At 32.8% G+C, this 14276-nt stretch overlaps 1 protein-coding gene across 2 annotated transcripts in view; it reads left to right on the top strand.

The window, feature by feature from the left end:
• The window catches only part of LOC106460479 (peroxidase-like), a 51517-nt gene that overhangs the window by 31946 nt on the left and 5295 nt on the right, over positions 1 to 14276 (top strand). For both annotated transcript variants that reach the window (XM_022387215.1, XM_013920178.2), the window contains exons 8-17: positions 954 to 1124; positions 1517 to 1696; positions 1924 to 2025; positions 4034 to 4147; positions 6430 to 6624; positions 7077 to 7213; positions 8150 to 8317; positions 8744 to 8946; positions 9719 to 9888; positions 11090 to 11198. In XM_022387215.1, the coding sequence (XP_022242923.1) occupies positions 954 to 1124; positions 1517 to 1696; positions 1924 to 2025; positions 4034 to 4147; positions 6430 to 6624; positions 7077 to 7213; positions 8150 to 8317; positions 8744 to 8946; positions 9719 to 9888; positions 11090 to 11198 (1549 nt within the window). The remainder of the gene's footprint in view (positions 1 to 953; positions 1125 to 1516; positions 1697 to 1923; positions 2026 to 4033; positions 4148 to 6429; positions 6625 to 7076; positions 7214 to 8149; positions 8318 to 8743; positions 8947 to 9718; positions 9889 to 11089; positions 11199 to 14276) is intronic.

The following is a 14276-nucleotide window of genomic DNA, read 5'->3' as shown; positions in this document are numbered from 1 at the left end:
TTTTTTTTGTGAAATCTACGTCTTTTAGTGTCAAAACTACGTGTTGTGGTCTTTCTTTTATGTATTGCGTTATAACGTTTTGTGAAAAATCTGTACCTGATGGAGAAAAATGGATATCATTTTTCGGATTCAGCGTACAGGAATTACTGTGGAACATGTACAAATTTCAAGACAATAAAACCATCGCAGGCCTGTGTTATTGTAACTCAACATATTGATTTTATACATTATAGTCAAAAAATAATACGGAAACTAGTTAAAAGTAAGCCAGTATGTAGATACTTGAGAATATGGAACTGTCCGTTATCCTACGACGCATTCGCGCATGCGTAAGACAAGCCTTGTTTCTGCTTCTTGATTTTTAAAATCGAAAGATCTGGAAGATATTAAAATATACAAAAGTATTTTTCTGAACATTATTCTGCTTCGATTATTTATAAAGTATATATTCTTTTGTCATGAATTGGTGTGTCTTATCTACTGAAAATACAGGTACTTTTATAAGAACAGCTTTACAGCCTCGAACTGGCGAGTTTTGAGTTCATACAATCAACAATTATTAAATACAATATTGATGGCATGTTTGCTTTAACAAATAAACATTAGTTAGATATGTATTTCGAGAGTCGATAGGAATGAATTTCATCTGTAATTCTACGGTAGAATATCTAATTCGTAAAAAAAAAAAAAACTGAAAGGGCAAGATGAGATTTTTTCGAATCTCTGATAAAGTTCGAATGCCTTGCGTACACAAACAAGTGACGTAACACGTCATTTTAGGTACAATATACTCCAGTAAGTATTATCTGGTTCTTTACCTGAATTGTAAGATATTGTCAAGTGAAAAATGTTTTTGCCTATTTACACCAGAGTGAAAAATTGTTTCAGTCTTAACTCCTGATGGAATAAATAAAGTTCGTATTTTAAATAATGTAATATATTCCTTTTGACAGGCCTTAACCTACCACGGATAGCTTCTGATGGAGGCCCTCTACCTAGTGCACGCGATATCTCCGTACAAGCGACCCCTGACGCCAACGTACCTCACGAAGCTTACACCTTACTCGTTATGCAGTTTGCACAGTTTTTAGATCATGACTTATCTTTAGTGGGCTTGACAAGAGGTAGATATATCATCGCATTAAGAATTTGAAACAATCATTATGCGGTACCTTATTGTGGGTCCACAATTTGAATTTTAAATCTGAGGTATAGTCTATTTTGTAAAGTACAGACCTTTTGTGAAAATATTTATTATAAATAAGTAATTAAAACACAGAAGCAAAACATAAATGGGTCTTAATTTTTGTTAAACTCCAAAGGTAAGAAATGTGTAAGTCACAAGGAATTTGAAGTAAAATATGTAAATGCTTCAAAAGTGTAAATTTGGGTTTACTTAAACAGTTATTTGCCCATAAGCAATGCCAACAAAATCTTTTCAATTTTGACTATCGTGTTATCAGTTTTTATGCTGATACAAACTGTATACAATTCGCTTACCATTTTGTTTTGCTAGGAAACAATGGTAGTGGCATAGTATGCTGCACGGAAAACGTCCTAAGGAATCCCAGACTTCGCCATCCAGCTTGCTTCGAAATAGCAATATCCAAGAATGATCCATTCTACTCCTGGTTCGGTGAAACTTGTATGGAGTTTGTGAGGTCACTTCCGGCACCACGCCCAGGTTGTTCTTTCGGTAAGTATCTGTCAAGTCTGTTTTTTATCATCCTTTTAGCTCTTGTAAAGGAAATGTTTTGGCTATTTTTGCGGTGTTGTTTCCCACTAAACAAATACATCATGTTTTAAACTATCTAGTTTTACAGATTGCGTTTATTGTACAAAATAAACGGGTTGGGGTCATGTCAAAATATATTTCCATTTGTCATTTTATGCCTAATTATTGAAGTTCCTGTATTCGTCCAGGACCTCGCGAACAACTGAACCAAATAACGGCTTTTATCGACGCTTCGAATGTCTACGGGTCTACCGAAGAGGAGATGGTTGAACTTAGAAGCTTTTCCTATGGTAAGTTTGTTTGTAGTTAAGCACAAAGCTACACCACGGGTATCGAAACCCGGTTACTAGTATTGTAAGTCCACAGACATGCCGCTGTACCACTGGGGAGTTCAATGGTAACACTCGAACTGCTATAAACATTAAAATATGGTTTCGTCCACTCTCTGCGTCCGATGTTAGTTCTCTACACTCGAGCTGCTATAAACATTAAAATGTGGTTTCGTCCACTCTCTGCGTCTGATGTTAGTTCTCTTAAACTATAAGATTAACCCTTAACTACGGATTTATATTCTAATATCGTTTTTAATCCTCATATTAGATACTTCTTTCCTTATCGTTCGTCATTTTGAATAATCTTGTTACTGTATATACAACAATGGATATAAAGCAATGTTAAAAACAGTTGAATGAAATCACTCTTTCTTGTTTTCAATGTTTAGCGCAAAGCTAACAATGGGCTGTCTGCGCTATGTTCACCGCGGGGAATCGTTCCCCGGACTTTAGCGTTGTTATTCCGTAAATTTACCATCGAACCATCGAGTGACAACGCCCATTATGTATAGATTTTATACATTGAGTAAATTTACCATCGAGTGACATCGTCCATTGTATATAGATTTTATACATTGAGTAAATTTACCATCGAGTGACATCGCCCATTGTATATAGATTTTATACATTGAGTAAATTTACCATCGAGTGACATCGCCCATTGTATATAGATTTTATACATTGAGTAAACTTACCATCGATGATATTTTACAAAGTTGTAAATCAACCCACAATCAATTTGATGAATAAATAATAATTATTTTTTTATTTAAAATACTGATGAGGTTCATATAGATCCCCTTTAATTTTTTTATTGGAAATGCCGATTGGGTTCATGTGGATCTCCTTCCCCCTTTTTTTTTATTTAAAATGCCGATGGGATTCATATGGATCCCCGTTAGTAAGTATGAGTTTAAAGTGTATTAGTGTTCGCTCTTTGCCATATCAACATGTAGACGTCAGTACTAATTGGTGCCTAGCATCGAGGGTATTTTTTAATTGTTTGGCAAGTTGTCAACAACAAAATAAACTAGGAAATACATATACTGTGCTTCGTCTTATATCATTATATTAAACTATTTATTCATATTTCAAAAAAGGAGCATTCGCTCGCAAAAACTTTATAATAAAAATGTAAAACAGGTAAGATCGAACCTGCAACGCTCTGTATGTTACATTACACTGTGACCTTACCGACGAGGATACCCTTTAGGTTGCATACAAATCACATGTTTCTAAACGTTGATATTATCAGCTTCAAACCAACCCCTTCCCAAAAAAGTGGGCAGTAGCAGATACATTCGAGATATATTATTTCATTGGCTAATCTAAGGTTTCGCGGACAACAGCTTGAATAAGTGACATTGAACATGTGTGTGAAAAAGGAAGTGATATCTATGACAAAGACATTGTCAATGTGAAAAAACGCCAAGTTATAAAAGGAGCTCAGCCATATAAAGTGGAAATATCAGGCACACAAGCCAAGTTATTTTTATCATTAGTAGTAGTAGTAATATTATTAGTATTACTATAACGTGTGCTACATCGTTCAAACTGCAACCCTTATCTTCATCCGCTGGAATCAAAGAAGCTAAAAGAAATAATTGGGGCAACCTTCACATTGACAATGTGTTTGCTTCAGATTTAATAAAGAAGAAATACTTTATTTATTTATTGTTACATTCATTATTGTTGTTGTTGTTGTTTTCATCCTGAATTATTGGTGAAATGTTTTGTCATAAATGTGTGAAAAGTGTTGAATGTGATGAACACTTGATGTAATTAGTTTATCGCACTTCTTGTAGAAGCAGCTGAGAGAAGCCTCATCATCAAGACCTCCAATTAACGTTTCGCAATAACATCTGACACACATAGTATAGTGATTGAGTTTGAGTTTACTTAAATATCTGGGATACCAAATTCTTCATTCTTAAGTGTTGTGGATGACATTAGTTTTGTTTCACAGGACAGCTGCGTGTGACCAGGATCGGAAACACTGACCTCCTACCTTTAGAACTTGACGAGAATGTTGAATGTCAGACGTCACAAGGCAACGAAGATTTCTTTTGTTTTAAAGCAGGTAAAGTAAATTGTATTTAAATTTCTAGTGTAAGCTTCAGTATCTAAAGCTTAAAGCAATAATGTCAAGAAAACTACAAGAGTTTTGAAATCTAAGCTATATTACCCAAACAAATTTAGCTAAGAATAAATATCAAAGTCAGAAACTCAATTAATTTTAATTATCGTAAATAGTAATAAAGATTGTGGATTGTTTTTTTTTTTTTAATTCTTTATTCCTATTGGCTACGTATAATTTCTTACAGAATGTTTTGTCAAAACACGGTGATTTCGTGATTGATTCAAAATTTCAATTTACTGATGGGGAAGTTTTTCAGATGCTTTCAGTGTCTAATTATCCATAAATTATAAATATTACTCCTCGTATCAAAGAAAATATCAGTTTTTTATTTAATATTTCTTATAAAACGATTGAAAATACATTATGTAAAAAACGTGTTCGATATTGTGGTCATCCGTATTGTTATTAGTACAAGATAAGCTTGAGTGATAAATAGAATGTTGGGGGGAGACAGAGAGGAGGGGGTCTCTGATTTGCCAGTTTTATTCATCCCATCTCACATGAGGTAACTTTCAAGTCTGAAATATCAAAAGAGTTAAGAGCTATATAGCTAATGTTTTACTTACTTCGGTAATTTGAACATTTACATGTTTTTCATGTTCAAACAGATGTAAGCACGTCTACTTCAAGTAAATTACTATTTCCTTTCATAGTGAGCTTTATGAACCTTTCCTGGATAATAAATCAAGAACTGGGACATTATTTGTAGTAACAGAGCCATAACGGTATTGGTCCTCTCTAGACGCGAAATTTCTTTTATTAAGTTAAACTGGGTGTTAGAAGGAAATATTCGCTCGGGACTTAGCTGATTACACTATATTTTAACTTCTCATATGATGGTTGAGTTTCAGTTTCATATAAAGCTGTTGTTGACGTAGTATGATTAACATTGTTAAATTTATACATGGTATAACCTTGCTATGAAGATTTCATGAGAAATTTCGTAAGATTAGATAACTACAAGGTTTCCTAAATAATAATGAAACGTAGGCAAAATCTGCTGCCGAACAAATAGCATAATTATTAAAGGAAAAAACACTTTGTCATTTGGACGAAGAATATTAAGGAAAGAACATTATGTGGTTTAGAAGAAGAATATGGTTATTAAGGAAAGAACATTATGTGGTTTTAGACGAAGAATATGGTTATTAAGGAAAGAACATTATGTGGTTTATACGAAGAATATGGTTATTAAGGAAAGAGCATTATGTGGTTTAGACGAAGAATATGGTTATTAAGGAAAGAACATTATATGGTTTTAGACGAAGAATATGGTTATTAAGGAAAGAACATTATGTGGTTTTAGACGAAGAATATGGTTATTAAGGAAAGAACATTATGTGGTTTAGACGAAGAATATGGTTATTAAGGAAAGAACATTATGTGGTTTAGACGAAGAATATGGTTATTAAGGAAAGAACATTATGTGGTTTATACGAAGAATATGATTATTAAAGGACAATGTATATTTTTTATTCTCTATTTTCTACTGGCTACATATCAGTTCAGACAGAATATTAACATCAAGGTTTACATATTGCACACATATAAAAGAATATTTTGTATGTTTTGCATTTCGCGCAAAGCCACACGAGGGCTATTTGTACTAGACTAGACTAGAGAGAACACCATCCATCGCCAACTCTTGGGCTACTCTTTTACCAATGAATATCGGGATTGATTCACGACCCGCAGATTGCGAGTCGAACGCCCTTATCACCAGGCTATGCCAGCCTTAAAGGAATATTACTATTATTACTAAAGTTGCATCCTAAAGGAATATTACTATTATTAATAAAGTTGCATCCTAAAGGAATATTATTATTACTACTAAAGTTGCATTCTAAAGGAATATTATTATTACTACTAAAGTTGCATTCTAAAGGAATATTATTATTACTACTAAAGTTGCATTCTAAAGGAATATTATTATTACTACTAAAGTTGCATTCTAAAGGAATATTATTATTACTACTAAAGTTGCATTCTAAAGGAATATTATTATTACTACAAAAGTTACATCCTAAAGGAATATTATTATTATTCCTTCTAAAGTTGCATCCTAAAGGAATATTATTATTATTACTATTACTACTAAAGTTGCATCCTAAAGGTTTATGAAACGAATAAATAATACCAATTGCACCAAGAATTACTCACACGATAATTTATATTGTCATTCAAAATTAATGAATGTGGACTGCTGTGCTATGTCCATTCAGGTGACGAACGTGCTAACGAACAAATTGACTTGGCGGTTCTCCATACCATTTGGATGAGGGAACACAACAGAATAGCCAGAATTCTAGCCTACAATACGAACTGGAATGATGAGGTCCTTTACCAAGAAGCCCGTCGTATCGTCGGTGCTCAGATGCAGCACATCGTGTTTAACGAATTCTTACCACTTCTATTAGGTAAGGAATATTTTTCTATCATATCAAAACAAAAATCAACATCTTAAAATTTTCCGGTGGTCAGTAACAATAGTTCAAAGAACGTCTACCTCAAAGTGAAATGAGTTATGTTTGGTCGATTTGATTTTAACATTTTTAAGCTTCTTTACTTTTGCTCTTATATTTTTGTAAGTGCAAAGACACTACTGTTCTGCAATATGTCCATCGCGTGGATCGAACCCCAAGTTTTTGTACTATAAGCCTTCAAGCTTACCTAAGGAAAGAAACTGATTTTTCTATCTAAAGACATCTTTAACAAGTAATTTCAATTGAAAGATACATAGGTTTTCTGTTATTTGAAAGCATAATTAGGATCTAAAAAAATCACGAGAATCTTCGTTTACCATCGTTAAGTTTGAATTTTTTCGCCAAGTTACTGTATTTGTTATTGTCTTTTTCTTGATACATTACAGGTAGGAAAGTGATAGCGGCGTTTGATTTGTCGTTAACGCAGAGCGGGTATAGCAACAACTATAATCCAAGTGTCAATCCCAGCATCTCAAATTCCTTTTCAGCAGCTGCCTATCGCTATGGCCACACTCTTGTACAGGTAAGATGGTTTCTATCTCGAATACGTCGCTATGGGCACACTCTTGTACAGGTAAGATGGTTTCTATCTCGGAATACGTCGCTATGGCCACACTCTTGTACAGGTAAGATGGTTTCTATCTCGGAATACGTCACTATGGTCACACTCTTGTACAGGTTACATGGTTTCTATCTCGGAATGTGTCGCTATGCCACACTCTTGTACAGGTAAGATGGTTTCTATCTCGGAATACGTCGCTATGACCACACTCTTGTACAGGTAAGATGGTTTCTATCTCGGAATACGTCGCTATGGCCATCTTGTACAGGTAAGATGGTTTATATTTTGAAATACGTTACTATGGTTACTCAATTGCACAGGTAAAACGGTTTGTATTTTGGAATACGTGATTAGTGTAACTTTTGTTTGTAGCAATCATTAAAACTTTAATATCAAAATCATATTCAAATGCAATGCGTCTTTTTATGTTTCTACACATATAAGTAGTGTAATCCTGCTATTTGGTGATCAGTGAGGGTTTGGTTATCAAAATCCTGTTCAGGTGGGATGTTGTATTTTTTGTTATATTTCTAAACATATAAATAGTGTAATCTTGGCATGACGAGGTCAACATTATAACTACTCGTGATATCAATGTACAGTTATATAGAAAACTGAAGTATAACATTTTTTCTGACTTGTTATGGTGTGAGCGGGTTTAAGCTGGCTAATAACTATTATATTTGTTGTATCCCAGTAGGCCTGTTGAGTTCTAGTATTGAGCGAGACGCGTCATCGGCACTGGATATGGCGAACACAGTGTGGTTGAAATAATAGTAATAAACCTTGATTAACGAATGAAAAATTCATTGTTTCAAAATACAATAAGCCTAATACTAACTGTCTTATGACAAATATAATGAATTTTCTCTGAGCTATTACAACTGAACATTCTAGGGAACGTTGGACCTTCTTGAGAGAAACAATGAAATCGTGGATAAAGTGCCTTTATCAACAGCCTTCTTCAATCCATCCCATTTATACACGCAAGGCAGTCTGGATCATTTATTGCGAGGTTTAGTTCGACAACCTTCACAACGATTTGACTCGTTTGTCACTGATCAGGTTATTTACTTTTTATCAATTATTAATCCAGTAACTAAAATGTTTTCATTATATTTGATATCAAACTAAGATTGAACTAATAGTCAAGTTTAAGTTCAATAATTTAATAGAAATTTACATTTTCAGGCTTTCTCTGCTGTGGGGACTATCTTTAATACGTCAGCAATTTTAACAGTAATATTTGTTTCATCTATATTTACATACTGTATTTTTTTTATTTACATTACATGGTTGAATAATTCGAACACCAAAACATTCTGTTCTGTACATTTATATTCTTGAATTATGTTTTGACTTGATTATAGAATTTTTTTATTAATAAATAGAAATAATTATTCCAAAACACCTTTCAATGAATAGACTTTCGATTTAGACGAACAAAATAAGTCCTAAACCATGACTGCATTATTCAATGTTTAACCACAGCTGACCAACCATCTTTTTCAACCTCCCGGTCAAAAATTTGGAATGGATCTTGTTGCATTGAACATCCAGCGTGGTCGCGATCACGGACTTCCAGGGTACAATGCTTGGAGGGAACTCTGTGGACTACCCGTAGCCCAGACGTTTGAAGACCTCGCTCAGTGGATGAGGCCGGAAACAGTCAACGCTTTTAAGAAGCTGTACAGGTAGTTTGAAAGTTTTCATTCCATTTACCGAGAGCTCAATTTATCTGAAACTAAAAACTTTAATAACGCTAGTACAGATAACTGAATTTCTGCAAATATTTTATTGATAACTTTATCAAATGCTTAGCAGCAGCTTTGATTAAATTTTGTAAAAGATAAGTAATGTCTATAAATAAATATTTTATCAATATATCAAATACTTATCAGCAAGCCGGTAGCTCAGCATCAATTTTGAGGGGCTTATAACGCTAAAATTAGGGTTTTGATACAAGCGGTGCGGAGAGTACAGATAGTCCATCGTGTAGCTTTGTGCTTAACAACGAATAAACAAACACAATTAACAGCAAATATGATTCAAGTTTATAAAAGAGCTAAGTAACATACTAATCTGAACAATGCATTATGTAATAATGCAAGGACAAAATAATGAATTCGTACAAACCTTGTTTTGGCAATTTTATCCAATATTTAGCAGCAAATTGGGCTCAAGTATACAAAATAGTTAAAGGTTTGAAACGTTATCCACGAGAAAAAACTGTTTGCCAGTCTGGATTACCTCATAGTCTCCATATGTACGTGCTCGGTTATTAAAGTGAATTACTGGCTTTGAAAAATGTTGATTTCAGAACAAATTATTGGGACTAGAGACGTACTTATATTGTTTGTCTGTATAGATTTAATTATTTAAGAATGGAAAGGTTTTATGCATTTAAAGTTTTGGAACGGTTAATAGGCACTCAAAGGCTGATAGTTGAGTTTTCTGTGTGACCAGGAACGTGGATGACATCGATTTATTCCCAGCTGGTATTGCCGAATATCCACTTCCTGGAGCTACCCTCGGACCAACGTTTGCTTGTATTACTGCCGACCAGTTCCGTAGATTGAAGCTCGGTGATCGGTTTTGGTATGAAAACGGTGGTTTGGAGTCTTCTTTCTCCGAGGGTATGTATCATAACACAACCTGAAACGAATCGGTTACAACAGCGTACATTCTCGAACTTACAGAATGATGCAAGCCCTACTCACCTATGATACCTTCCTACTCACAATAATGATGCAACATCTGGCATTCTTTTACTCACGTAATGAAACAAAATAGTAAACTCTCGTACTCACAATAATGATACAGTATTACATACTCTCGTACTCACAATAATGATACAGCATTACATACTCTCGTACTCACAATAATGATAAGTATTACATACTCTCGTACTCACAATAATGATAAGTATTACATACTCTCGTACTCACAATAATGATACAGTATTATATACTCTCGTACTCACAATAATGATACAGTATTATATACTCTCGTATTCACAGTAATGATACAGTATTACATACTCTCGTACTCACAATAATGATAAGTATTACATACTCTCGTACTCACAATAATGATACAGTATTATATACTCTCGTACTCACAATAATGATACAGTATTACATACTCTCGTACTCACAATAATGATACAGTATTACATACTCTCGTACTCACAATAATGATACAGTATTACATACTCTCGTACTCACAATAATGATACAGTATTACATACTCTCGTACTCTCAATAATGATGCAGTATTACGTACTCTCGTACTCTCAATAATGATGCAGTATTTCATACTCTCGTACTCACAATAATGATGCAGTATTTCATACTCTCGTACTCACAGTAATGATACAGTATTACATACTCTCGTACTCACAATAATGATGCAGTATTTCATACTCTCGTATTCACAATAATGATGCAGTATTACATACTCTCGTACTCACAGTAATGATACAGTACCGCACACTTTCGTATTATTGGATGGATCATAAGTGTAACCTACAAATTAGCATCTCTCTTGTGTTTAGATATATAAAAGAGCGATAGACAAATGACGTCAGCTTCCGTTTTGAACTATTAATGTAAAGTTATCAGAAACCTTATAATATTGTGCTTTTACATACTCAGAAAAAAAACTGGCCTAAAATATTGATTTCTATCTTAACTGTCAAATACAGAATAGATTTTAAAGTGCAAACTTATCACCATGCCACAATAATTAAACTTCAACAATTCCAAAACACGTGTGTTACATGAACCTAATGCGATAACGTGTGTAACCATAGTAATATGTCTTGAAATCTTTCAGACCAGCTTGCTGAAATCAGAAAAACGAGTCTCGCCCGAATAATCTGCGACAACAGTGATAGTTTTTACAGGATGCAGCCTTTGGCCTTTCTGCAACCCAATATTTACTGGTGAGTAGTCTAAACAAGTGAACGGTACGCACTGTTATTGCATATTTCTTTAAAAAAAAACTAGTCGACGTCTACTCACACGTGCTTTTACAATTTAATAACATTTACATTGTGAAGTATCTCTAAAATAATCTGTTTTGTGAATCACCCTTAAGTTTAAGAATTATTACTGTTGATATTTCGGAATATTTATTTAAAGTTCTTGTTGTTGTTTGTTAACGTAAAGTATGATATTTTTCCATAATACATTTTAATGTGTTTATTAACAAATAATGATAATTATTTACAACTTTGACGTAAAGTATGATATTTTTTCCGTAGTACATTTATTAATGTGTTTATTAACAAATAATGGGTAATTATTTACAACTTTGACGTAAAGTATGATATTTTTTCCATAATACATTTATTAATGTGTTTATTAACAAATAATGGGTAATTATTTACAACTTTGACGTAAAGTATGATATTTTTTCCATAATACATTTATTTATGTGTTTATTAACAGATAATGAGTAATTATTTACAACTTTGACATTAGATTTATGTCAATATATTTAGAAACGTAAGTTTTCTGTTTCTCCAACATGTTCTTGCTTACAACAAATACAAAATAATATGTAAATAATGTTACATGAATTACAACTATATCTAGAGTCAATGAAAAATATTTTTCTCAGTAGTGCATGTGGTATAGTTACTGTATGTAATATAACCTTTCAAACAAATATATCAATTTAGTTTATTGCAAGAAAAATGACATCATCAGAGCTCTTAGCTTTATTTATTTGATTTTGAGATAATGTATAACTTTTTGGGTTTTCTTCATAGCATAGTTTGTTTTGTTTGTTTGTTGTGAATTTCGCGCAAAGCTACACGAGGGCTATCTGCGCTAGCAGTCCCTAATTTAGCAGTGTAAGACTAGAGGGAAGGCAGCTAGTCATCACCACCCACCGCCAACTCTTGGGCTACTCTTTTACCAACGAATAGTGGGATTGATCGTTACATTATAACGTCCCCACGGCTGAAAGGGCGAGAATGTTTGGTGGGACTGGGATTCGAACTCGCGACCCACAGATTGCGAGTCGAGCGCCCTAACCACCTGGCGATGCCGGGCCATATATATAGGACGATTACTATAAAAGCTGAATACTGATGTGAATTAGTGTGTTTTGATACCCATAGTGGGAACAACACAGATAACCGATTGTATAGCTTTGTGATTTATAATAAAAAGTGGGAGGATTATAATAAAAACCAGTTTCAATCTTCGTTTTTCATTATCCATATATCTACAAAATATAAATAAAAAAACTCATTTTAAAAGTAAACTTTATATTCGGGTTAATTTGATTCAAATTTTCTAAAATATTTTTCATAATCAGAGGATCTGTCCAATAATTAAAACAAAGAGATTCTAAAATCTTATCCAGTTATGTTTTAATTAATCAATATATTTAGATTCAAAACTATTTAATAAACTATTGAACATATCATTTTCAAGATATCTCTAAAGTGGCATAAGTTGGAGACACTTTTGTTCCCATTGACGTTCCAGAGATACGTTAATATACATTACCTTTATATACAAAGTAACAATTGCCTAAGATAGGTTTAAACCTTTAGTTATCACTTCTTTATTTAACCATGGATGTGATAAATCTGGGTATTTATTTAAATAATATTCAATGCTTTTATACCATATTCATATATAATATTTGGATAAAAGGAAACTACATGTATTGATATTAATTAACTGTTATTATAATTATGTCCATAATAGAATTCAGTTGTTCTGTTACCTTATTCTTCCCATTTATAGTCGGTCTACTGGAGATTTGTGGATGGTTGTTATTAAGTACAAAGCTACACAAAGGGCTATCTATGGTTTTCCCACCACGGGTATCGAAACCCTGTTTCTAGCTGCATACATACATACCACTGTGCCACTGGGGGCGATTTTTAGATTCCTCTTTATAATATAATATAAATATATAAATAGGTATCCTTAAAAAGTTAAAGATTTTAAACAAATATACAATACTTTATAAAAGAAAAACTAACATGTCCTTGTAGAATGAAGGTTTAAGTTACCTAATTATAGGCTATACATTTTGCAAATTTTAATTCTTGTAGAATGAAGGTTTAAGTTACCTAATTATAAACTATACATGTTGCAAGTTCTAGTCCTTCTAGAATGAAGGTTTAAATTACCTAATTATAGGCTATACATTTTGCAAGTTTTAATTCTTGTAGAATGAAGGTTTAAGTTACCTAATTATAAACTATACATGTTGCAAGTTCTAGTCCTTCTAGAATGAAGGTTTAAGTTACCTAATTATAAACTATACATGTTGCAAGTTCTAATCCTTCTAGAATGAAGGTTTAAGTTACCTAATTATAGACTATACATGTTGCAAGTTTTAATTCTTGTAGAATGAAGGTTTAAGTTACCTAATTATAAACTGTACATATTGCAAGTTCTAGTCCTTCTAGAATGAAAGTCTAGATTAGATATTGAGAGAATTGTGTCTTTAACACTTTAACGTTTAATAAGTAATATTTCAACATCATTATTTTATGTGATTATCAAACTGAACACTGATTTTGGAGATGTGCACGTAAAGAATTGTATTTACTGATCATAAACAATCTGTTTAATCAAATTAATGGCTGTTTAGAGATATAAAAGGGTTAGCTCTAAATGATAACTATTACTTGGCCTTATACGAAAATTATTTTATTTTAGCATTGAAGTTTGTTTTAGAAACTATTTGTTTGATTTGTTAGAATTTATGCACAATGGGCTATCTGTGCTCTGCCCACCACGGGTATCGAACCGATATCTAGCGTTGTTTAGAAACTGAGTTGTCCAAAAAAACGCAAATTTCAGTGTTAAAGATAATTAGTGTTTTAATTAATTTAAAACCAAAGGTTTAGTTATTAATTTAAAACCAAAGGTTTAGTTATTAATTTAAAACCAAAGGTTTAGTTATTAATTTAAAACCAAAGGTTTAGTTATTAATTTAAAACCAAAGGTTTAGTTATTAATTTAAACCAAAGGACTTGGTTATTAAT

This window comes from Limulus polyphemus, unplaced genomic scaffold, assembly GCF_000517525.1.
Source record: "Limulus polyphemus unplaced genomic scaffold, Limulus_polyphemus-2.1.2 Scaffold778, whole genome shotgun sequence".
NCBI lineage: Eukaryota > Metazoa > Arthropoda > Merostomata > Xiphosura > Limulidae > Limulus > Limulus polyphemus.
Note: the sequence above shows the minus strand (reverse complement) of the source record. Positions and strands in the feature narration are given on the sequence as shown.